The 23,998-nt window shown below is 47.9% G+C and overlaps 1 protein-coding gene across 2 annotated transcripts in view; it reads right to left on the bottom strand.

Moving 5' to 3' along the window:
- AFAP1 (actin filament associated protein 1) overlaps positions 1-23,998 on the bottom strand; it is a gene marked incomplete at its 5' end in the record, with an annotated part of 90,326 nt that overhangs the window by 27,436 nt on the left and 38,892 nt on the right. For both annotated transcript variants that reach the window (XM_079717959.1, XM_079717960.1), the window contains 5 exons: positions 201-346; positions 5,146-5,357; positions 12,083-12,232; positions 18,844-18,925; positions 22,141-22,236. In XM_079717959.1, the coding sequence (XP_079574085.1) occupies positions 201-346; positions 5,146-5,357; positions 12,083-12,232; positions 18,844-18,925; positions 22,141-22,236 (686 nt within the window). The remainder of the gene's footprint in view (positions 1-200; positions 347-5,145; positions 5,358-12,082; positions 12,233-18,843; positions 18,926-22,140; positions 22,237-23,998) is intronic.

The following is a 23,998-nucleotide window of genomic DNA, read 5'->3' as shown; positions in this document are numbered from 1 at the left end:
TTTTAAAAGAAAACACAGATGGTTGAAATGACAAACATTTCAGCAAAATTTGGGTTAATATTATACAAAAAGGAGAGTCTTCAGCTGTTTTTTTTTTTTTTCCCCTTGAAGGCTGTACACTTACATAAAAGGAAAAGAAAATTAGGGAAAAAATAAAGTTGTTTAATTTCAGTGCCGTTTCGCACGGCAGTGGATCTTACCAGAAGGTTTGCTTGGCCGTCTGAATGACATTCGCCGACATCTCCACGTCTATGTAGTCATAGTGCAGGGCCCCAGGGTCTGTGGAGGACCCCGTCTCAGCCAGCAAAATACCAATCCACCTGCCCATGTCTTCAGAAGAAGATGCCTGTTGAGGTGCAGGGGGGAAAAGTGAATTTTACTTAAGTAACAGTAAAGAGTTTTAACATTTTCATTAAAATGTCCAAAAAGAGACAACATAACAGGAAAGGCGGTGGAACATGAAGCACCTGAGGATGTAGACGACGACAAGGAGGCAGCCACTGCCTGAGCCATGGGATTAACACCGCGTTCACTCTAAGCCTTAATGCGGAAGCTGCATAACGGTTATTCCCAAGGAAATAAAAACCCGAGGTCCTAAGATGCCTCCCAATTATTTTGGGGAAAGGCACTAGGGTGGAAGACATGGAAATTAATGGGATTATTTAAATCTCAGCTAAAAGAAGCCGTTTAGAAAGGCTCCTTAATTTGGCAACAAAATCTGGGGAGCAGAAAGAGCCCCTCCAACCACAGCTGCTTAACCTGGAAACCACACCAGGCCACGGCCCCTGTAGGTCACCAACTCTGGTGACCAGGAGCCCTTGCTGTGGTCTCCTGAATGGGCCTGAAAGGGCACTTTTATTTCCCTGATTAGATGGTACAGAATATTAACCTACTTTCACTTTCATATTAGTTGTGTTTATATAGGTGTAATGTTTATAATCGTTGGGCTGCTTTGTGCATGTTATTTTTTAAGATGTTTGAAATGCTCCCCGGATGTCATCTGCCTAATTTGCAAGTCTGAAATATATCTTTAAGATTTGGTTCATTAAAATTTTAAGCCGTCCTTCTTATGTGATTTAGAAAATCAATTACATTACATTCATAATGGTACTTCAAATGTCTAAATACTATTGGCTAATCAACTATGTAAGTCATATTTAAAGTTTAGGGGAAACTGAGCTATCAAATGTGTGAGTTAACTGAATGTCAAAGAAAAAAAATATTTAGCTTTTTGCAAAAATTACAAATTTTTTATATAAAGAAAGATCTGTAAGTTTAGCTTCAAGACTTAAAGAAAACTGGGTTTCATCATTATAACGTTGATGAGTTGAACACAGATCAGAATACAAGTAATCACACAGGCACAAAAAGCTCTCGGGAGGAAGAGCCATTGACGAGGAAGAAGTTGTTTTTTGTGTGCTGATAGAACTGGCTACTGATACTGTACAAGCAACAGTATCACATGCGGCCATGGACAAAGTGAATGGATTCCAATTACATGCCTTACGGAGAGTAAGAATGTAATAATCAATGTTTGCTAAATTGAAATGAATTGATTTGAGTGCTTGGATAATAAAAAAATCACAAATATGTTCTCTTCACTGGTCTTTTGTCCTCCCCCAAACGAAATCTATGTCAAGAATGTATCTACGACTGAATCTATATCCATGTATCTATAACTATTTCATTTAAGCATTTTTAAAAGTATGTTAACATAATATCTAAGATGTGGTTGATACTATTACACTGTTAACTGTTTTCTTCATTGTTTAAGAAATTTCCTCATAGGCTTTTAAAAAATAATAACTCTGTGGTGTTGGACTAAAATTAGAAGTATTAGTTACGATCTTGTGGCTTTAGTATATAAATAGGTATACATGCAGGTGTATACATGTATATATGCATATATATGTGTGTAATATGTATAACATAGAAACATGCCTGAATATATGTATGTACAAACATACACATACACACAATTTCCTATGACTACTGAAAAGGCCTAGGCGCAGTGACGCCCCAGTAACTCTGAGCACACCTCTACCTAGATCCTGGTTTCTAAATACCATTATCCGCTAGGAATTGTCCACTAAAAGCTCTTCGGAACATGGCTGATTCCAAGAGGCCTGGGGCAGAGAAAAGCACAAGATGAGCCTGGAACATCTTGTTGCATCACAACATGAGGAAAGAGCTCAAAGAATGCAGGGGACCGCGGACTGTGGTGTCTTTATTACAGGGACATAGCAAAGGCCACATGGCTCGAAGGGCTTTCTGCTGACCAACTCTGTTCATTTGACCAGGATAAATCATGACAATAAAGGATTATAATCACTGATTAAAACAATAAGCTATGAACCCCTGCTGATATACATATATATATAAATGAATGAATAATTAATTGAGAGAAAGGGAAATCTTCCTTATAGTAGATACTAACTAATAAGTGTAGAAGGAATAATGGAATTAGCAAGTCCCCATTTAGCAGCTGTCATTTTAATAACTGTATCAGGCAAGAGTCATTCACGGATGCTAAGAATTAGTGGGTGAAAGGATATTGAAAGAGTCTCAAAGAATCTTCCCACATGAAGCTTATTAAAGACAAATGGTAAACACAGTAACTTTGCAGTGGGGAAGCCATGCAGACATCCCACCTGAGAGATCAAAGTTAACATCACCAGTCGTGGGACAAACTGACGGCGTACCTGCTTAAGTGATGCTGTGCCAAACACGCCACTGCTTCCACGGGCCCCTGCCAAGCATGCCTACCCCAGATTCGAATTTCAAGGAAATGGAAGATATGCCCAAACTGAGGGACCGTCTACACAGTAATGGTCTGTACCCGTCCCAAGTATCAATGTCATGAAACCAGACAGAGAAAGCCAAAGAGACTGCAGCTGAATGAAACATACCACCTGGGGTTTCCTTCCGCTGACAAGGGACATTACTGGGATAACTGGGAAAATCTGATTAAAATCTGTAAGTCAGATAATTGTATTGCATGAGTGTGAATTTCCCGATTTTGATAATTATACAGTGGTTTTAGTAAAGAAATACCCTCATTTTGAGCAACTTCACACTGAAGTGTTTAGGGATAAAGGGGCAACACGTCTGTAAAAGGTTCTGAAAAAATTTACACAGAGTCAGAGAGAGAGAAAGAGAGAGAGGGAGAGAGAGGGGAAGAGACCATGCAAGAGATATCAAACATGGTAAAATGTTAGTATTTGGGGAATATGGGTGAAGGGTATATGGAATTATTTGTACTAGTTTCACAACTTTTCTGTAATTCTGAAATTATCTCAAAAGTTAAGATAAAATGGTCTTAGAAAAAGTACAGAATACAACTTTACTGGTCGGATCACTGCATTTCCTAACTGATTCAGGCAAACTCTTTGCTTATGTTGGAACACTGAGTGTGGTTACGTATGTGTGTGTGTGCGCACGTGTGTGCATGTTTGATTCAATAATTGGAATAGGGAAAAGGCAATGAAACACAACCACCATTTTTGGGGGACGTGAGGCTGCACCTACAGGGCTGGGAGCAAAGACAGGACAGGGCCCTTCTCACCCAGCTCCTCTCCTGCCCCTGCCCTCCCCACGGGGGCTCCTGTCACCATCTGGTGTCCAGGCCAATGTCTCACTTTTCACCCCCAAATCCAGCGTGTGCCAACCCACAGCGTGTGCCTTCCTGTCCTCGCAGCCTCTCTCAGATCTGCTGCCAGAGCTCTCACGTGACACCTGAGTTGTTTGCATCAAGAGTACAGTTTCCTCATTTACGTTTTTGGCTTTTTTCCACTCTCATCCACCCTACAGCTTTCAGCCCTCATAAATGCTTACAAAGCACACGGACTCTAGCCCAATGCTCTGTTTTACAGACAAATAAAGAAGCCGAGAGAGGAAAACAGACTGGGTTGTGATCAAAGTCTGCAACAGAACTAGGACTGGGGCCCAGATATCCTGATCCCAGCCAGGCCTGGCCTCCCTTCTGGGAAGTCAGCCACTAGGGCAGGCTCGGCCCTTCGACCTGGTATCTCAAACCATCCAAACCATCAGGCAAGGAGCCCTGTGTGAGAAAGAACTATGTTGTTAATCTCTTTTTGTCTCCACCAAAAAAAATCAGTCTCTGAAACTAACTCCTATCTCCTACCAAGACCTTCTAGGTTGGCTAACGGGGCCCCTTTGATCTTGGTCACAAGCCCATGTCCTTTCCTTCACTGGTAGTAACACTGCAGTCATTTAGATTAGGCTCTGCATCTGATTAATTCAGAACACACATCAGCCATGCCACCAAACCCAAAATATCCTCATTTCTATCAACTGTATAGCATAAATATACTTACATGTACTCTGGAAATTCTACATTCTGATATTTGTGTATGCATGGATATACATATGTATGCGTGTGTGTCTTTGTATCTTAATCATGATAATGCTAAGTGAAAAAAAAAAGACAAAGGAAAAAAGGTCTGAATTAATATTGGGTAGAAATAAATTAATAATAAGACTATAAATAAAAATCTTAAATTTCAAAAAAGAAAGTTTTAAGTGTGTAGCTAAGAAATTAGTTTTAATTGCTTTTTTTCGCTTTCGTGAATAAGGTCTGAAAAAGCAGCCAAACAATAAAATGCATGCAAAGCCAAGGGTTCTTAAAAACCAAAGGTGTTCTTTTTGTTCTTTTGTAATCTGGCTCTCTGGCCACTGTCGATAGGCAACTGGTAGTCAAAAAACACCTGCTCCATCTGTGAAGAAGCCCAGGACATTCCAAAGGACAGCTTGAAGGAAATGCCACCAATTCAGAGGCAGACCACGGTTAGGGGAGAAGTTTTACTGGAAATTTTAAAACAAGTTGTTTTGTGGCCACTTTTAGAAAGCAATCTACTGCCTGGAATTGTGTACTGAACTTCCACGCAAACACGAACAGAGGGGATATCAGACAAGGAGGTGACCTGGCAGGCAGTCTGCCGTGGACACTGTGCAGAGAACTGGCTGTGCCGTCCACACGGCTGGGGCCCCTCGGAGAAGAAAAGCAGGACACGTGGGACGGGACAGAACCAAGACTGCCGTCAGCCGGCTGTGAGGACCTGATGGGGCGTCCAGGCCGGACCCTAGAAGGCAAACCACCGCGAGCGAATGCCCCGTGGCTCCCACCTCCAACACGGCCACCTCCTGGCCGTTGCGAAGCAGCCGGAACGTCAGGGGGTGTTTGGAATCCAGCCCCGGGATGACCTCGCAGCCGCGGAGCGGGATGGAGACGATGTGGGCCTTCAGGTCGGCCCTGTCCTTGTGGAGGATGAGCTTGTTTTCCTTGACGCGGCACCAGCGCTCCCGCCAGCGGCTGTTGGAGAGCACGTTCAGGTAGCCTGCAACGAGAGCAGGCCCGTCAGCCTCCCCAGGAAGGATGCGCCCCGGGAGGCCGCGAAGACGGAACGAACCCCGCACACAGCACGTCTGCAAGTGCAGGCTTCTGGGAGCAACGAGAGCCACCACTGCGAGATGACTGACCTCCATCAGCTCTGGGGGCTGAGACAGGACAGACCACCCAGGAGCCCGCATGCACTGTGTGATGCGTGCTGAGGACCGTCTACGGGAACCTGGAGCTTGCCCGGTGTACGAGAGGTCACTGAGCCATCAGGGGTGGGCAGGAGAGAGGCTGTGAGGACACACTGCCGTCCTCAAATAGCCGAAGGGACCTCACCCAGGAAAGGGTTCGGGTTCACTCTGAGTAGCTGCAAATGACACCACCAGGGCAAAAGTGACAAGACAGGCAGATTTTGGCTTAACATGAGGAATAAAACTATCTGAAAATGAAAGCTTTCCACAAAACAGGCAGCCTTGGGAGGTGATAAGTTCCCCACCACTGGAAATATTCCAGCAGGTGACGGCAAATCCTCGGGATGAGATTCCTGCCCAGAGGCCAGAGATGCCCTTCCTCAGTGCCCTCTGACTGGAGGATTCTGTCTGACTGCTGAAGTCTAAAGGCCTGAGTCTGATGCATGTGGAATTTCATCATCCATGTCTCTGAGGCTGCACTACATCCTCGGTGCATTACGGATGGAATGTGATGGAATTACAAGAACTGTCCTCATTTTTAAAAAAAGGAGGAGGCTCACACCCTGGTCTTCTTCCTTCTTGTTCACGGCTACCCAGCGAAGACCGACCTGAAGCCCTTTTGACAGTTAAAGACGGAAGAGAAAGAGCTGCTGTTTTCATTCTGGAAAATACTATTTGTAAATGACATAGTTCTGATACACCTATTTTTTTAAGCTCAACTTAAAACATATAGTCAAATATAATATCTGAACATCTGAGTAACAGCTATTAGAACTATTTAATATCTCCGTCTATAAGTCATTAATCACGCTGAAGGCCCACATCTTTGGATTTTTTTGAAATAGCTGGCAACCAGATCCATCGTAAGTATGCTCCAAGCATGAATGGACACACGTGGTCTATGGACGGTATGATGGCATATAATTAAGAAGAAATAAATGGAAGCATGGGATGGCTTTCAACTAACTTAGTCTTCTTGGGCACACAAAGTCGACAGGCGAGTGAACAGTTTGTAGAAGGAAGCACTAAGGCCCAGAGCACTGATGGACGTGACCACTGGGGCTGGCAGAGTGGAGGCTTACGTGTGCTCTGGGGCGGGTCCTCACCTGGGCCTTAAGGGGTGGGGGGAATCCCTTCAGGCCTGGAGAAGCGGGGAGCATGGTGAACTAAGACCTGAGACGTCTAGCGACCTGGTCACAGAAAACCTCGGAAGCTACTGGAGGGGCCTGTCCTTGTTGCAGAAGATGGCGGGGGTCACAATGGGGAAGGAGATGCCAAAATGTTTACTGAGGAATTTAAGCCCATCCGCCTTCTCAGTAACAGTGAGGGGATTCCTCTAAACTTCCACAGGGCTTCTGCATCTTAGAGTTCACCACGTGGGTGCACCTGTTCCCAGCACAGGGGGGCCGCAGCTTCTGAGTACGGCTCGGCCAGCCACGTGAATGATGCATCTCCTGAAGAGGGGAAGGTGCTCATCAGGTTTTCTTCCCTGACCGAGTCACCAAATACCATGGGTTTCTTGACATGTGAGTCACAAAAGGAATGATTATATTGGACAGATCCACACTTTAGTTAGAGCACGACTTCAAAGGAAATTACCATATTTTATCGCCTTCCTCATAATGAGTTACAGTTGCCCAAAAGGGAAAAGCAAAACGAGAATCACCTGTTTCTGTAAACAGCAAACGCCACGGAAACAAGCCCACATCTGGCACTTGGCCTCCCCCGGCAGGCTCACCGCCTTCTCCAAAGAGGTGGCCGAAATTCCTACTTTCTGTGTAGGGACCCCGGATGAGGGAGAGACCACACAGGGACATGGCAGGCAGCTCACCAAAGTACCCTGGACTCAGAGGGCAGGTCCCATGTCCCCTAATATTCTTTCTCCCCGTCACGACACGGCTAGGCTGTGATGGAATCCCTGCCGACACAGGACCCCATCAGCCCCGAGACGATCAGCCTGAGCAGACACCTACCACCAGGTGGCACCAAAGAACAGCCGGGCCCCTTCGCAGGCTCGCCTGGGTCAGGTCAGCGCCCTGCTAATAAGGCGACTCCAATATCATTTGATTTTTTGTTTGTCTGTTCCTGCCTATCATGTTCTGGTGAGACGTTACGGTATTGTAACCATCTGGGAATTTCGGTTTGATGTTCTGAGGTTATCTTTGCTCCGAATTCTAAAGAAAGAACTCTAAGGCCTCTTGCAAAAGCTTGGTGACAAGTGCGTGTGAGGTTTTATGAGGACGGCCTGAGGCTGACCAAACACACACAACCACAGGAGGAGGGGACAGATGTGAACGCTCTCGCGGTCAGCTGCGTGGGGACCTGGCGCCTCCGGTCCAGCAGCTGCAGACGAGCACACGGGGCCGCCTGGCCTAAGGGGGGCCCACGTCCACTGACTTCTTCTCTAGGACGGGAAGGGCAGCGTCTCCTGTGCTCTGGTCACACTTTTGTGAGGACTTTCACTGAATTGCTCGTCTCATCTTAGCCAGCCTCAGACTGTGATCGTCTGAGAGGCAAGGGGCTGCCGAGAGCTGATCCCCGCCCCGTGACGCCGAAACCCTCCCTTCCACCAGAGGCACGCGCCCTCCAGCGGGCACCCAAAGAACCCGAGACACCCCTGACGTGGTGACTGACGTCAAGAACGCGTCCCCCCCCTTGATTAAATGTCACCTGACCTTTTGTCGGGTGGATTACGATAGAAACTGAGAGGCATATAACTTTCCTGCACATCCACCAAAAATACTACTGCTGAAAACTTCACAAAGTCACTGACCATTAGAGCCAGAAGGGGCTCCAGAAATAACCAGAAGGTCCTTCCAACTAGCCCAGGTTACCCTGCCTCGGGAAGCCCTCCATCCTAGCAACTGGGACCACTTCTTTCACTCAGCTTCTGTATTTCTATTATCGATATTATCAATGCCACTCATCTGGCATTGCCCTCATGTCGGCCTGACTATGTCTGGTATGCTTAGGCTTTTTTCAGGTGAACAAATGAATGATAATAGCGACCATTTACTGAGCATAAATTATGAAGTAGGCAATGAGCTTAATGTTTCATGATTTTATCCTCAATTCTAAGGAAAAGAAAGTAGTTTAAGTATAAGCCTATTTCACAGGTGGGGAACCTGAGGCTCAGAGAAGTGTGCGACTTGCTTAAGTTAATTCATTCAATTAACAAGTGTTTACTGAGCTGCTATTATCCACCAGGCTGTGTGCGTGGTGCTGGGAACACAAGTGGTGGGTGAATTCGACCTGCATCTTAATCCAGTAATGAGAGGAACAAGCTGGAAAATTCAGTGAGATAAGATTGTTAGAGGCCCTGAACTGACTGAGCACAGGATGATACAATTGGTCCAAGGTTTCAAAATTCCCATGGGGTAGCCTCCAGGGATCCAGAGGAGAAGAAGGTGGACAGTCGAGAGGCTTGTGGACGAGTCCAAACAACAGACAGAAACGGGCTGGGGAAGAGAGAAAAACGTGAAAGGCATCTCCTGATGCCTTTATACAGTGACAATACTTCCAGAACTCCTGAGCACTGGAGATGGGAAAATAAAGGACCCATCTTTGCTTAGGGGTTTGTGTGCAAGTCTCGGATCATCTTGTGCAAGTGGCTGTTTGTGGAGTGGACCCGGCTGGTGCTAAGCACAGCACCCGCTGGCTGACGGCCCGAGAGAGGGGTGAGAGCCAGGCAGGAGAGGCGGAGCGGGGGGCTGGTGTGGGCGCCTCTTTCCACCCCGCCTGCAGGAAAACTGCAGAGAACCCTCTCCTACCTGCCCGCATTTCTCCTGCACACCCAGAGCCCCAGCTGACCAGGATGCATCTCCCAGAAAAGCTGGGATTTGGACTCAGCTCCTAGTTGCCCTGGGGACGCTCTCGTCTGTGCCCCGTCCGCTTGGCATTCTGGGCAGGATGGGGGTCTTGGGCCTTCATCCAGCTACTTTTCCTGCCTGAGACTTTGCAGCTGTCCTAACATAATGGAAGACAGTCATTCTCCCCCTCGATTTCTCCACAGACTCCTCCCCCGTCCCTTGGACCAGCAAGGAACTAGATGACAATTTTAAAACCTTGTGGACAGAGGATGTTCTCTTAGTGGAGGCGAAAGACGCCCACCGACAGCCTGGCAGAAACCCTCAGGTGGTGATGTGGGGCTGCAGCTCCAGCAGGCCTGCTCTCTGAGCAATTCCACTGTGCCTTCCAGCCAAGTGCCCACACAGCTGTTTATTAGGAGTCGCGAGCCCTGGGGGACGGGAGGGAGATGGGGGAGACCTGTGTTTCAGGACAGCGACAGGGTTGGCCAGCGGGCCTGGCCCTGTCCCCAGCTGGCCATGTGACTCAGGGCAAGTCCCACGACCTTCCCGAGTTCGGTGTCCTCACTGTAAAATGAGGGGTCTGGACCACAGTTGCTAAGTTGCCTTCCATATGAATGTTTAATTGTTTTTCATGAAAGAACCTCTATTTCCTTCGCTGACCTGGGGCAGTTTTAAGAAAAAAAACCCCAAAAAACTAAAACAGGAGTTCCCTTTTTGTTGGCTAATTCCCTCTTTCCATTTCTAACCCCTGACTCCTATCTCCTCTCCAGGGCTAATGCCAGAGGGAAACAACCGCAGACCTCCCAGTGCTGTGAGCCGCTCCAGGAAAGGCAGAGGGCCACAGGCCCCTGGCATCCATAGCTCCCCTGCAGCTGCCCTCCCGCCAGGGCTCTGTCCAGCTGGCTCAGCTTCCGCAGGGTGGTTGTTCTCAGTGGAAAGAGCATCAGTCAGCGTGCTTCTGTGACCCCACTGCCGTCGGACCCGGGGCAAGTTCACAATCTCTGCATGCATGGGGGTTCCCAGACCGCTGGCCTCCATTTGAGGCCACCATCTTCCCTCCCAGCTCAACCCACAGGCGGCCGCTTCATGGGGGCCTCCCTGGGATGACACCTCAACCCCGAGAGGCCTCGACCACTGCCCGCCCAGCCATCTTCCACTCCACACGCACTTCTGCACAGCACCCCAGGGGGGTTACTGTGTCACCAAAAGTCTATCACGACTTCCTGGGATCACACCTGTGAGGAGCTGCGAGTCCACCCTGCCCTCCCCTCGGGAGGCCCCCCACCCCAAGTCTACCTGCCCTGCACTCCACAAGATGCACTTCCTGCCCACCGGCATAGCTCTGAGCTCACCGCGCCCTTTCAGCACAAGCCACACCCTGGGACGTGATATCGGCTGAATAAATGCATTTTTGCGTGTGTGGCCCTACTGAGGCACTAATGGGCAGCATCTAAATGCTGTTGTCTTTTGGCATCCTCAGTAACCCAGAACCGTGGACAGAAGAGATGCTCAATGAGAGAGGGAAAAAAGAGAGAGAGAGAGGTAAACAGCGAGCACACATAAAAGGCATTACGGGACTGACGTGGGATGCGCCCTGTGGTCCGCAAGGGAAAGTACAGCCCATTCTTATTTTTCTGAAAGGGTAAATATCCATCTTTCAGCCTCTAAAGCGTTTCTCCTTAAAGGGGTCGCACGGTCCTCGTAAACGCGGTTGCCTAGGAAACACTGCGCATGTGCGGTCTCACTTCTCCAGGGAGGTGTTCCCTGAGGTGCCTCCATGTAAGTCACATCCCCGCCAGACTCTCCCGCTGCCCCTCTCGTATCCCCGCCGTGTTCACAGTCAGTCACCACACGTTTGTCTCTGTGACCCCTTGCCTCAGGCCGCCCTGTGGGCGCTAGACTGGATGCAGTGGGATCGCAGGAGCCATTTGGTCATCATGCCCCCTGCCCCGCTGACGCAGCCCCACCGCCAGCAGCTGCCCAGAGAACACTTACTGGACGAAGACCCATGAGGGGAGGGGTCAGCCGGCCCGACTGGATTTGAGGCGGAAGCTTGAGAAGTGGAGCAGCCCCAGAAAGCTGAGTTGTGTGACGTCAGGCCAAGGGAAGGGGCTGCCAGGGACCCTGTAAATGCTCTTACACAAGTTACACACCCACCTCCGCTGGCCAACCGATCATGCGTACGTTTCCCTTTAAAGACACTTAAAAGGAATTTGGGGGCTTCCCTGGCGGTTCGGTGGTGAAGACCCCGTGCTCCCAAGGCAGGGGGCCCGGCTTCAATCCCTGGTCCGGGAACTAGATTCCGCATGCATGCCGCGACCAAGAGTTCCCATGACGCAACTAAGGAGCCCTTGAGCCACAACTAAGGAGCCCGCCTGCCGCAACTAAGACCCGGCGCAACCAAATAAATAAATAAATAAATAAACAAACAACAAAAGATAAAGTTTAAAAAAAAAGGGATTTGGAAGAACCTCATGGGATCAAAGAGAGGATTTGTTTTTTGTTTTGAGAGAACTTCAGAGATCATCTCAAACCCTTGCAAGGCCTTCATTAATAAGCAGTAAAATGTAATCCATTCTCCACAATTTAACTGATCACAAGCCCAATGCAAAAGAGCCCAATCAGTGAGACTTAGAAGAACATGATACAGAGGTCTCCCCAGAGAGGGTCTCCGCGTGCTCGGGGAGAGGGTGCAGATCTGGCAACCCCACACACCCCTGTCTTACCACAAGTAGGCACATCTTCCTCCGCTGAGGAGGTCTGTTCATCTGTTGATGGCTTTTTCTTTCCCAAACCGATGATCTTGGTGATTTTTTTCCCAGTGACTTTAGACACAGTTCCCTTAGCCTCTGATTTGGAACTTTTTTTCCTCTTAACTGTGAAGAAAGGTGACAACAAAAAAGCATGTTTCAACAATAGACTTTAACTGAAAAGAAACATCAAAATAAAGCATGACTCATGGCCGATTTTCTTTCCCCAAATTTCTACTTACTGAGCACCTGCCGTGCATCAGCTACTCGTCTAGATACAAGAGAACAAAGCAGAAAACAGGCGCTCCCAGGAAGCTTGTGTTCCACAGCAGGCTGAGAACACACACATGCACATGCACACACATGTACACATGTGCTCGCACGCACACACACATACCCACACACACCCGAGGGAGGTCGGATGATGGAAAGGCCTTTGTAGACCTAAACTAGGGTTACGTGGTACAGTGACCGGGCCGTCAGGAAGCAGAGGAGCTAAGTATCAGTACAAGGCAGCACCTGTGCAGAAACCCGAGGGAAGAGCCGTCCGGGCAAGAAAAGCATCAGCTAACACAGAGCCTGTGACGCTGGAAGGAGTCTAGAAACACAAGACAGGCTCGGGGAGCTGCAACCTGGCCTGCACAGGGAGGGGTCCGGCAGGTGAGGGGGCAGGGGGACTCAGCGAGCCTCCACCAGCCCCTCACTGACCTGTCAGACTCACATGGGATTCCGCCCCATCCAGAGCTGTTAGACCAGCAGCCTGCATTCCAGCCCCGTGTGTTCTGTTTGGCCTGCAGTGCTAAACCGTATGCACAAAACTCATGAATGTTTTTCATGAAGATGAATGACTTCCGGCTTCCCTTGGAAAACGGGAAGGTCTGGCAACTCTGAACCCACATTTTGGTAAGCGACAGCAGGTGGGGACAGGGCCTGAGAAGCTACAGCCGTGCGTAAGGATCTACGTGCCCAGCTGACGACAGTCCCCGGACCCCAGCCGATTGAGCGTCAGCGGCCGGCTGCTATCCTGTGCCTGACCTGTGGCGGCGATCTGCTCTCTCCAGCTCCTGTGCGCTTTGTCTACGACCTCCGACAGAATCACAGGGGTGGGGACCAGGCGCAGAACCAGAGTGGATGCTAAGGATGGCCCAGGACTGAGGGACAAGACCCTTCCTGCCAGAGCACTTCTGGGCAGGTGAGCTGTCACCTGAGGGCTGTTCTGTGCCTGGTGCTGGGGCCAAGGGCCTCGCTCAGTGTGGATGGGCTGGGAAGGCCCTGGAGGGACCCACAGCATCAAGGCCAGACACCATCACCTGAACCCCTGAGACCCCCAACAGCCCCTGCTCGGTCCGCTCCAGGAGGACCCCTCACCCCTCTGTAACTCAGAGGGTGGCACGGACCTTTTGGAAAATGTAATGAAAGTCAAGAATTCCTTCCCCACCCCTCTCCCTGTGGACACGGAACATGCATGAACATCACACAGGATAATTTCAGAGGAAGAGGATTCAGGGATGTGAGATTATAAACTATGGGCCTCATTCCTAAACCTACCCTCTAAAAGCGTACACCCTCCCCCATCCTTTCTACCACATCAGCTGCTCTCAGTGGGGTGAGGGGAAGCTGTCCCCTTCTCTAGTTCCACTCTGCCACCCGCCCCACGCCCACGGAACGAGGCCAGCACGCATCCACCCTCACCCGGGTCTGCCTTATCTGGGCTCTGCAGATCTTCTTCCCCCCACCCCACCCCCCAGACTCAGTGAGGTCCCGTGAGGCCAGTCACTGTGCTTGAACACTTATTTCCTCTCTAGAAAGAAATGACAGTTAACAATGTCTGAGGCAGGAGGTGCTACGTTATAGTTTTAAAAAGAAGCCGCACTAAATTTCAGGGTAATCAGCACTACGGACTGAATGTTTGCATCTCCCCAGAATTCACATGCTGAAGCCCTAACCCCATAGCGTGGCTGTATTTGGAGATGGGGTCCCTAAGGAAGCACTGAAGGTTAAATGAGGTCTTAAGGGTGGGGCCCTGATCCGACAGGATTGGTGTACTCGTGGGGAAAGGCCACATGAGGACACAGTGACGGATGGCCGTCTGCAAGCCAGGAAGGGGGCCCTCACCAGCACCCAACACTGACGGCACCTTGATCTCGGGCTTCTGGCCTCCAGAACTGTGAGAAATAATCTTCTGTTGTTAAAGCCACCCAGTCTGGGGTATCTTGTTATGGAAGCCTGAGTTGACTAGTACAAGCACTTCTATGTTATTTTAAACAAATCGGGTCATATTAGAAACACAGAACACAGGACTGTCACTCCCACCCACTCCTGACACTCTCCCACCACACGCAACCCCTTGTAAAATAAAGCACCAAGAAACCACTTTAATCTCTTGGTCTGAAGGCACATGTCCTCCCTGGCTGCCATCAGACATGGAGTCCGAGGTTGGAATACCTGTATCATTGATTTCAGTTCAACCAAACCCACAGTGAAAGCAGCAGTGGATGACCTTTCTTAGCTGTTTCTAAAGAGCCTGAAGTTGATCTTTGACCAGAACCCCACTCAAGCTAATAAGCTTTAAGAAAAGAAGATCCTCTCAGTGAGGACAGTCAGTGTCCGGAAGGGACGTTCTGCAAAGCTCAGCAGCACGAATCAGTTCCTTCCCTGCATCTCAAAGTGACAAGTGAGAAAGCCAGGTTGTTAGATTTACTTCCAATTTTACTAGGATTTGCTCCTGTTGGGAAAGTACTTGCTGGACTCTGGCTACAAAGAAAGGACATAATAAAGACTTTTAATTCCTTGAATGTCCACTGCTTTTTTGCAAAAGCAAAAGTGAGGCTATCCTTGGAAGAAAAAGCCAAAGGATGTAGGAACATGAGAAAGAAATCACAAGAATATGTTGATGCTATTCAGTAAACAAAAGTCAAAATTTAGCACATATAATAGAATTATGAAGGAAAACCTAAAAACTCAGAACTCTCAACTCACTGAAGCTGTACAATAGAAAGACTGCAGAGTTTACAAGGCATCACTGTCAACGTGGCGTGCTGGGGTGGAGGCGGTGTTGACAGGCACTGAAGCAAAGCTAATTCGCAGCATTTAAAGCCGTAAATGTCATAAACCCAGATGGTTCCCTCTTATCCTACATAAATGGGAGTCTATGTGTTTTGGTATTTAGGCAGGTGGGAGGAATATCATCAGACTACTGATATGCTAAGTCTACCAACAGACCCGTTAACCTGTGATTAAATGGTACACGTGCTCAATGCTAGTTGGGGACAACGGTCACTTCCACACAGATCAGCCCTAGGGACTTCTCTTTGCTCATGTCAGCTGCAGCATCCGTAGCAACTCTACTAAATTCACCCCAAATCACACCATACTGGCTCATTACGTGCCAGGGTCTGACACCTTGAAAGAAGAAACCAGAGTTTTAGAGTCATTGCCTGTGGCTTTGGTCACAGACTCTGGATCGTGTCCATGTACAGTTGACAGTCTAACATTTAGGAGAAACTGCAGGAGTTGGGGATTTCTTCCATGCAGCCAGCAGAGAAATCTGTCTTGAGTCACGACATGGCTGGGATCAAGGGAGCTTTACTAGAACTTCTCAACTGCAAACTAATCAAGAGAGCGCAGCAAGGATAAAAGCTAAGGTAGACGGTCAGAATGTATTTAAGCTGTTAGCTTCTTTCAGTGACTATTCATTGGGGGTCTACTATAGGCAAAGCACCATTGCCAGGCAAAAAGTGTTTGAACCAAGGTCACCTTTACAAAGCACAGAAGGCTGCTCTTGTTAAAAGGAAACAGAAGAATATCAGATGCAGACATATTCACTTACCTGTATATCTAGACATATATATATCATTCTGTAGAACCTAATTTCATGCAGGGACACTGGGAGAGGAAATCACAAACAAGAAAAGAGACCAGCCAAAGCAATGCCCACTGAGCCTCGGCGTCTGAGCAGGAACCCTCAGATTGTATGTTGTTCTGTTTCAGGGCAAAACTTAAAGATAGCTTTCCTGGCTTTGATTACACATAATGTGCCCTGTGAAGACACAGATGATACCTTCCACTGAATAACTTCCGATGGAAAGAACTAAAATTACACTCAAGATACAACTGGGTTAGAAAATCACATGGGCCAAGGCAGAGATCACGACCCTCTGGCGTGAACCTTGAAATATCACAATAGCCCAGATGATTTAGGCTCCAAGATTCTTAGCGGCCGGGATTGCTATTCGGTTTAAGGCCAGGAGACCTCTGTGTGTCTCTGAGCCAGAAGACACCTGCACCACCCCGGTGACTGAGTGCAATTGAGCTGAGCAGACAGAACTACTCACCTGGGAAGCACAGAGGCTTCTGGCCTTGCATAGGGAAAACTTCCTCACCACCCACTAACTCCACCCCTCCTCTGGGCCCACACGCTGCACAGGAAACTAGAAGTCAAGCCACAGACTGGGACAAGATGTGTGCAAAAGACATCTGATAGAGCAGGGGTCCCCAACCCCCAGGCCGCGGGCCAGCACCGGTCTGCAGCCTGTTGGGAACCAGGCTGCAGAGGAGAAGGTGAGCGGTGGGCAACAAGCGAAGCTTCATCTGTATCTACAGCTGCTCCCCATCACTCGCGTTACCACCTGGATCATCCCCCGGCCCGGCCCCGTCCGTGGAAAAATTGTTTTCCATGAAACTGGTCCCTGGTGCCCAAAAGGCTGGGGACCGCTGTGACAGAGGACTTGCATTCAGAATAGATAAAGAATTCTCAGAAATCAGTATGAACAAAAAAAAATCCAATGAGAATACGCAAAGATAATAAATGGCTGGCAAAAAAGCTCACTAAAAAATGTTCAACATTGTTAGTCATAGGGAAATGTGTTTTAAAGTCACAACTACACAGCACTACACACCTATTAAGATGGCTAAAAGAAAAAGAAAAGAACAAAACAAAGATGACAATAAAAGGCTGGTGAGAAGGCACATGAATGCCTGTGACCGCAAGAGTCCCACTCCGCAGTTATCAGCCGAGAGAAATGAAAACGTGTTCACGCAAAAGCCTGTTTGTGGATGTCTATGACGGCTTTACTTGTAAACCACTCAAACCCGGAAGCAGCCCAGCTGTTCTTCAGTCGGGGAGTGGATAAACTAACTGGTCCATCCACACTGGAATCCTCTCAGCCTAGAAAAGGGACAGACTACTGACCCACCGCGTGGACACACCCCAAATGCAATACACTGAGTGAGAGAAGCCAGACCCAGAAGGTTGCACCCTGTATGATTCCACTTACAGGACAGAAAACAGGCCAGTGGTTGCCAGGGAACATTTTGGGGAGACAGAAATGTTCTACATCTCGATTGTGATGAAGGTTACATGCCTGTGTTTGTCAAAGAACCGTACACCAAAAAGGGTGAATTTGACTCTAAGTAATTTACACCTTTATAAAGCTGACTTAAAAAATAAAAAAGAATTCAGTATTTTTACCCCCATGTCCATAGCAACACTATTCACCATAGCCAAAAGGTGGAAGCAACCTAAGTGTCCATCAATGGATGACTGGATAAACAAAGAAACGAAATGTGGTCCATTCACACAAGGGAATAATATTCAGCCTTAAAAAGGAAGGAAATCCTATCACGTGCTACAATATAGATGAACACTGAGGACAGTATGCCAAGTGAAATACGTGACATTAGCCAGTCACGAAAAAGACAAATACTATAGGATTCCATTTATATAAGGTCCCTAGAGTCATCAAAAATTATAGAGACAGAAAGTAGAATGGCAGTTGCCAGGAGCGGGGGGAGGGGAGAATGGGGAGCTAGTGTTTCGTGGGGACAGAGCTGCAGTTTACAAGATGAGAAAAGTTCTAGAGACCCATGGTGGGGACGGCTGCACAACACTGTGAAGATACTTAATGCCACTGAACTGGGTTTAAAAAAGGTTAAGACAGTAAATTCCATGTTATCTGTATTTTACCACAATTAAAAAAGATTTTTTTTTTTTTGGTACGCAGGCCTCTCACTGTTGTGGCCTCTCCCGTTGCAGAGCACAGGCCCTGGACGTGCAGGCTCAGCGGCCATGGCTCACGGGCCCAGCCGCTCTGCGGCACGTGGGATCCTCCCGGACGGGGGCACAAACCCATGTCCCCTGCAACGGCAGGGGGACTCTCAACCACTGCGCCACCAGGAAAGCCCCAGACAATCTTTTTTAAAAAGATCGGAAATCTGTGAGTCTGGCCTCCTCATTTTAAGGATGGGGAAACTGAGGCTCACCAAAGAGGAAAAACTTGCTCACAATCTCGCTCTCCAGCAAAGGCAGCGTTGGGATGGGCACGTGGGTTCCTGGTCTCATCATCCAAAGCTCTTTTCCCTGAAAATCACGTCTCCCAGCAAGATGCTGGCGGCCCCTCAATGCAAATTTGTCTCAGTGATAAATCAGGTGAGGAAGTAACCTGCTGTAAGTCATAAATTAAAATATATGCAGGGCCTATATCAAAACAGTAAGAGAAAACCTAGGCCAGCGTTTGGTAGGACTGAAAGAAAGACATGGAAGAGGAGTATCAACAAAAGGGGTTTCTCTGGATTTGTGCGAGTGTAACACAGAATGATAACATCTGCATAACTGAATTACCGGGGACATTTTCCATACAGAGCTTACAGACCTGGCTGCAGTGCTTTTGTTTTGGGGTTTTTTGGGGGGATTTTTTTTTTTTTTTGGTTTATATATTTTTGGCACGAACAGAACTCACCTTGTTCTTTTCCGTTACACATAGCAATTCCATTTTCTGTAACACCCTCCCCGTCTGAGCTTGGTCTCTCTGAAGACAGTTTCTGTGAGGATCAAAAGATTAAGTTATTCTTACAATGGCCACACTGACCAAGTGATGCATCATGGATCAATCAAAAGTCATCTCAAAAGCCAAAGAAAATGTGGGCCACATTCCTAATAATCTGGAGACAGGGCTCAACTATAACACAGACTATCTGGTTGGTTTGCTACAACAGCTTTAAAAACATCGAAAGAAAAAAGAAAAAAGTTGCTGAGGTTATACTAACACACGCTATATATAGTACCAAGCTTGTTTCAATCAAATCACTTTTTCTTGCAAATAATTTTGAAAAAAATATTGGGTTGGCCGAAAAATTTGTTCGGGTTTTTCCGTAACATCTTACGGAAAAACCCGAACTAACTTTTCGGCCAACCAAATATTAGGAGTACATAAAATATTCCCCCTCACCAAGCCACATTATCCTTCCAGAAATAAATCCTACACCATTCATTTAATTTCCTCCCAGCAATCACCAATAACTGGGCGAGTGTCAAGTATCTGCTCATAACAGTACAGTCAGAATATACACAGAGAGATAGATGAGTTACTATCAAAGCCATCAAAGGGCACAGGGATACCTGTAATTATTTTAATCCTAATACATGGATTTGAGAAGCATAATTAGGACTCTAGGTTAGTATCAGGAGAAGAAACATAGTTCTGAGCAGAACCTCTTCCATTCCAACCAGAGACCCTGTGGAGTCACAGTGAAGGAAATGGCTCCAGAACACCCCTCCTCAGAGCCTCAAATTACACCCCAGGGCCACAGAGACTGGCCAGTGGGGAGATAATCAAAATATCCAGATGATACCAGAACACAGGGACACACACGCTCACCTAGTGATAAGAGGTCCAGGCAGTGCTGGGCCAAGATGGCAGGCAGGTGCCAGTAAACCCCAGTAGTAATGGCAAGAGCCAAAGTAAAAGGATTATGGCTTTAGTGGGACCCTAGTATGTGCCACATTCCAGTGACAGAAGGACTAAAAGCCCAGCTCTCAGGCCATGAAGCACCCCTGGGATCTGGGTCAACAGGTCCAGCCAGGCACTAACAATACCACCTTAGAAACCAAGATAGTAAAAGAGAACTGCCAATTCCCGTGTGCATGGGTGAAAGAAGAACCCTGACATATTGCTGATGAGAAACAGAATAGGATCAAACTTTTAGAAAGTAACTTGTTTAGTCCCATGAATCAAAATCTTTAAAAATTCTATCCTTTGGTCTAGTAAGCCAGCTTCTAGGAATCTTTTCTCAGGTAATAGAGAAGCAGCAAAGATTTACACAGAAGTGTCAGGTTGTTTTACACGACTCAAAAAAGAGCCTAGTCGGGGGGGTATATAAATAATAGAGTTATATGAATTCGATATTATTCAGGTGAGGAAAATGCAAACATGCTTGTTGCATGTTATGTGTTTTCAAAAACCTGGAAAACTGCTAATAGTATAAAGGTTAACTGAAAAGAAAAAAGCAGCATAAGAAATTTTATGCATCAGATTATCCAAACTGTAAAAGAAACACATGAATAGAAAAAAACTGGTTTAAAAACATGCAGAGCTTTGAGAGGAGCTCTAGACTCCTAAGTGACTTTATCCATCCTATTTCTGGTTCTTTACTTTCTAAATTTTCTGCAGTGAGCAGGCATTAGTTTTGCAATCAGGAAAAAAGAGAAATAGGCCTGCTATGTCACAATATCAGGGTAAGGGTTGTGAGGTTAACTTTATATGTCAACTTGGAGGGTGTTTGTGGAAGAAACTAACATTTGAACTGGTGAACTTTGGGGCTTCCCTGGTGGTGCAGTGGTTAAGAATCCACCTGCCAATTCAGGGGACATGGGTTCGAGCCCTGGTCCGGGAAGATCTCACATGCCATGGAGCAACTAAGCCCGTGCACCCCAACTACTAAGCCTGCGCTCTAGAGCCCGCAAGCCACAACTACTGAGCCCACGTGCCACAACTACTGAAGCCCGCGTGCCTAGAGCCCGTGCTCCGCAACAAGAGAAGCCACTGCAATGAGAAGCCCGCGCACCACAACAAAGAGTAGCCCTGGCTCGCCGCAACTAGAGAGAGCCCGCGCGCCGCAACAAAGACCCAACACAGCCAAAACTAAATAAATAGATAAATAAATAAAATAAATTTTAAAAAATAAAAAAATAAATTGGTGAACTTTGAGTAAGCAGATTGCTCTCCACAGTGTAGGTGGGTCTCACCCAAGCAGCTGAAGGTCTGAATTAAAAATGGGCCTCTCAAGCCAGGGGTGGTGGGGGGCAGTCCTCCCGAAGACTTCACCTGCGCCATCAGCTCTCCTAGGTCTCCAGCCTAAGGCCCCACGATGCAGATTTTAGACTCACCTGTCTCCATAACCTTGTGAGCCAATTCCTCACAATAAATCTCTCAGTATATATGAGAGATTACATATATATATTACATATATATATTACATATATAATTTTATATGTAGAATTTTATTTTTATTGAAATTTTATGTATATTTTATTATATATAAAATTTGTGTACACATACATACATACACACCCCACTGGTTCTGTTTCTCTGGAGAACCCTGACTAAAACAAGAATAGACAAAAAAGGATCTGATCACTGGTAGGGCAGGGGCCAAACAGGGAGAGCTCAGAAAGTTCCTGAGACAGAGGCTACCGACAGAACACGGTGGGGCATGAAGCCAGGGATCTCCATGGAAACGAGATCTCTGCACATACAGGCAAACAGAGCTCCGTCAGGGACAGACAGCAGGAGTGGCGGGTTCACGCGCTCTGGCAGGAAGGGCTAGCCCTGCCCACCTGCTGTGTGCTCACGGCACCCAAGTACGGAGCAGAGAAGGACAGGAAGTGTTACCCGTCTGTTGGGAAGAAACCTCTGGGAAGGTGCACTGACGAAGTGCCTGCTGTATTCCAGAAGAACACAGAGCTGCCTGTGGATCTCACGCCGCTGTGTAACAGCAGGTGACCTTGATCACCTTAAATCCTGTGCCACCTTTACAGCCATTCCTGCATCTACAGCTGGGAAGAATAAAACTAACCATGCCATCTGTAAAACAGCTAACTTGAGCTTCGTACAGAGCAGGCAGAGAGGAAGCAGGGCTGCATTATTTTTTTCCTTTTTTCAACCATAAGTGCTGAAATATCAGAGGTGTTATGAAAACTTCGAGGAAGGCCCAAGTTAACTGTAAGGTTAATTCCTAGAAAGAAACACGCCCCTTACCTTCTCCAGTTCTGCCTTGTGTACCGGGGAGCTGGAGGGGGGAGGACATTCCGAGTCTGCTGGCCCACTGCAGCCGCTGTAGATCTCTCTGACCACCTGTGGTGAGTGCACAAGGGCAGAGATGGTTACACAAGGGTCCAAGCTGAGGCAGGAGGTGCGGTAGGAAAGTTCTGAGGGGTCAGAGGCATCTGGATTTAAGCTCCAGGATGCCAGGCACTCGTTTGCTCATTCTTTCACTCATCATTCACCAAATGTCTATCCCATCCTGGTACCGACAGAGGTTCTGGGATACAGAAGAGAATGGTGTACGTAAGAGTCCTGCCCTCATGGGGCTTCCACTCCAGTAAAAGTTAGATACCATGATAAACAATGAATATCACCAAAAAATGGAGGTAAGACAGCAGTCAGCGCTACAAAGAATAGAAGAGGGTCTTTAACAAAAAGGGGTGGCTGATTTAGATCAAGAGAGGCCTTCCTGGGATGACACGTAAGCTGAGAGCTGAGCTCAATGACCAGAAGGATGCAGCCACATGAAGAACCGGCGGAAAGGGTTCTAGGCAGAGAGGACAAGGTGCAAGGCCCTGTGGTGGATGTGAAGAGTTTACGGAAGACCCAGAGTACCACAGGCCAGGAGATGGGCTGGGAGAGGCCAGCGGGAGCCAGGGGATCACTGTCAACAGGCTGATGCTTATGGCCGTGGATTGAATGAGCCAATGGGGGAAGGGTGAGACAAAGCAGGACGGAGACCCAGGAGAAGACCTCGAGCCGGTCAGTACACGGGGTGGAGCCAAAGGAGAGAAGCAGCTGGAAGAGTTGCAATGGACAGGGAAGCCAGAAGCAAACCAGAAGAGCTCACCTCCAAGAAGAGGGAGCAGGAAGGAGGGAGGGGGTGGGCATGGCCGGAGGGGACACCTAGGGAGGAGCTGAGCAGAGGAAGGGCTCTGCAGAGACAGGAGGGGGCTGGGCTCTAGAAAAGCAGGGGAGGATGCAGGAAGGCCGGCGCAGGCGGTAGTAGGAGTCCGAGAAGGCGCCTGACTGCTTTGTGAGGCAAGCACATCAGTACTGGCTAAGAGGCATCACCTCTCTGACCTCAGCGTCCTCACTGCAAAGGAAGGTGTATCAACATGATCTGCCTTGTATTTATGGCTGAGTGAAGAGAAAACGTGACCCTGGATGCAAGATGCCTCAGCCAGCACCTGCACATGTACACTGAAGTCATGGTGGCTGCTGTCACCAGCACCATCATCACTGCCAGCACCTGTACGGTTTATGCTGAGAGCTCAGAAAGGGATCCTGGTCCAGACCCACAGGCATCAGGACCATCTTGCAGCACTACTGGCAATCACGGCCACCCCTGCGGCCACCCACTGTCCCTTCCGTCCTTCCTGAGCTCCTGCAAGGAGCTGGGCATGGTTCTGATCACTGGGGACATGCAGCAAATAAGACAGACAAGCTCCCGGGTTGGTGCAACTTACACTCTGGTGAATGAAGAGCTAGCAGGCAAAGCTTTCAAAATGTCTCCTATTCTTTTTGGAACTAAGCTGCAATTTGGGTTCAACCCAAGTGCCTTCTGAGAAAAAAATAAAAAAGCAATGCCAAAGCCCCAGCTATCTGTGTAGTAACTTTGCAATATGATCTCAGCAGACACATCCAGATTCCCTTGGCTTGCTCTGGGATTGGGATGGGAGCCAGAAACGGACAGGAGGCTGGGACAGTATTTCCAGCCATCCTGCTGCTCAGCTGCTTTACGAAAAAGCAACAGAGTGAGGTCCACGTTGCAGAATAAAACAGGAAAAAAAGGAAAAGAAGAAACCCAGAGAGCTTGCTGCAATGTTCCTCTCCTTGTTGAGTCTGAGGT

Source organism: Hyperoodon ampullatus (genome assembly GCF_949752795.1).
Source record: "Hyperoodon ampullatus genome assembly, chromosome: 1".
NCBI lineage: Eukaryota > Metazoa > Chordata > Mammalia > Artiodactyla > Ziphiidae > Hyperoodon > Hyperoodon ampullatus.
This window is presented reverse-complemented; position numbering and strand designations above follow the sequence as displayed.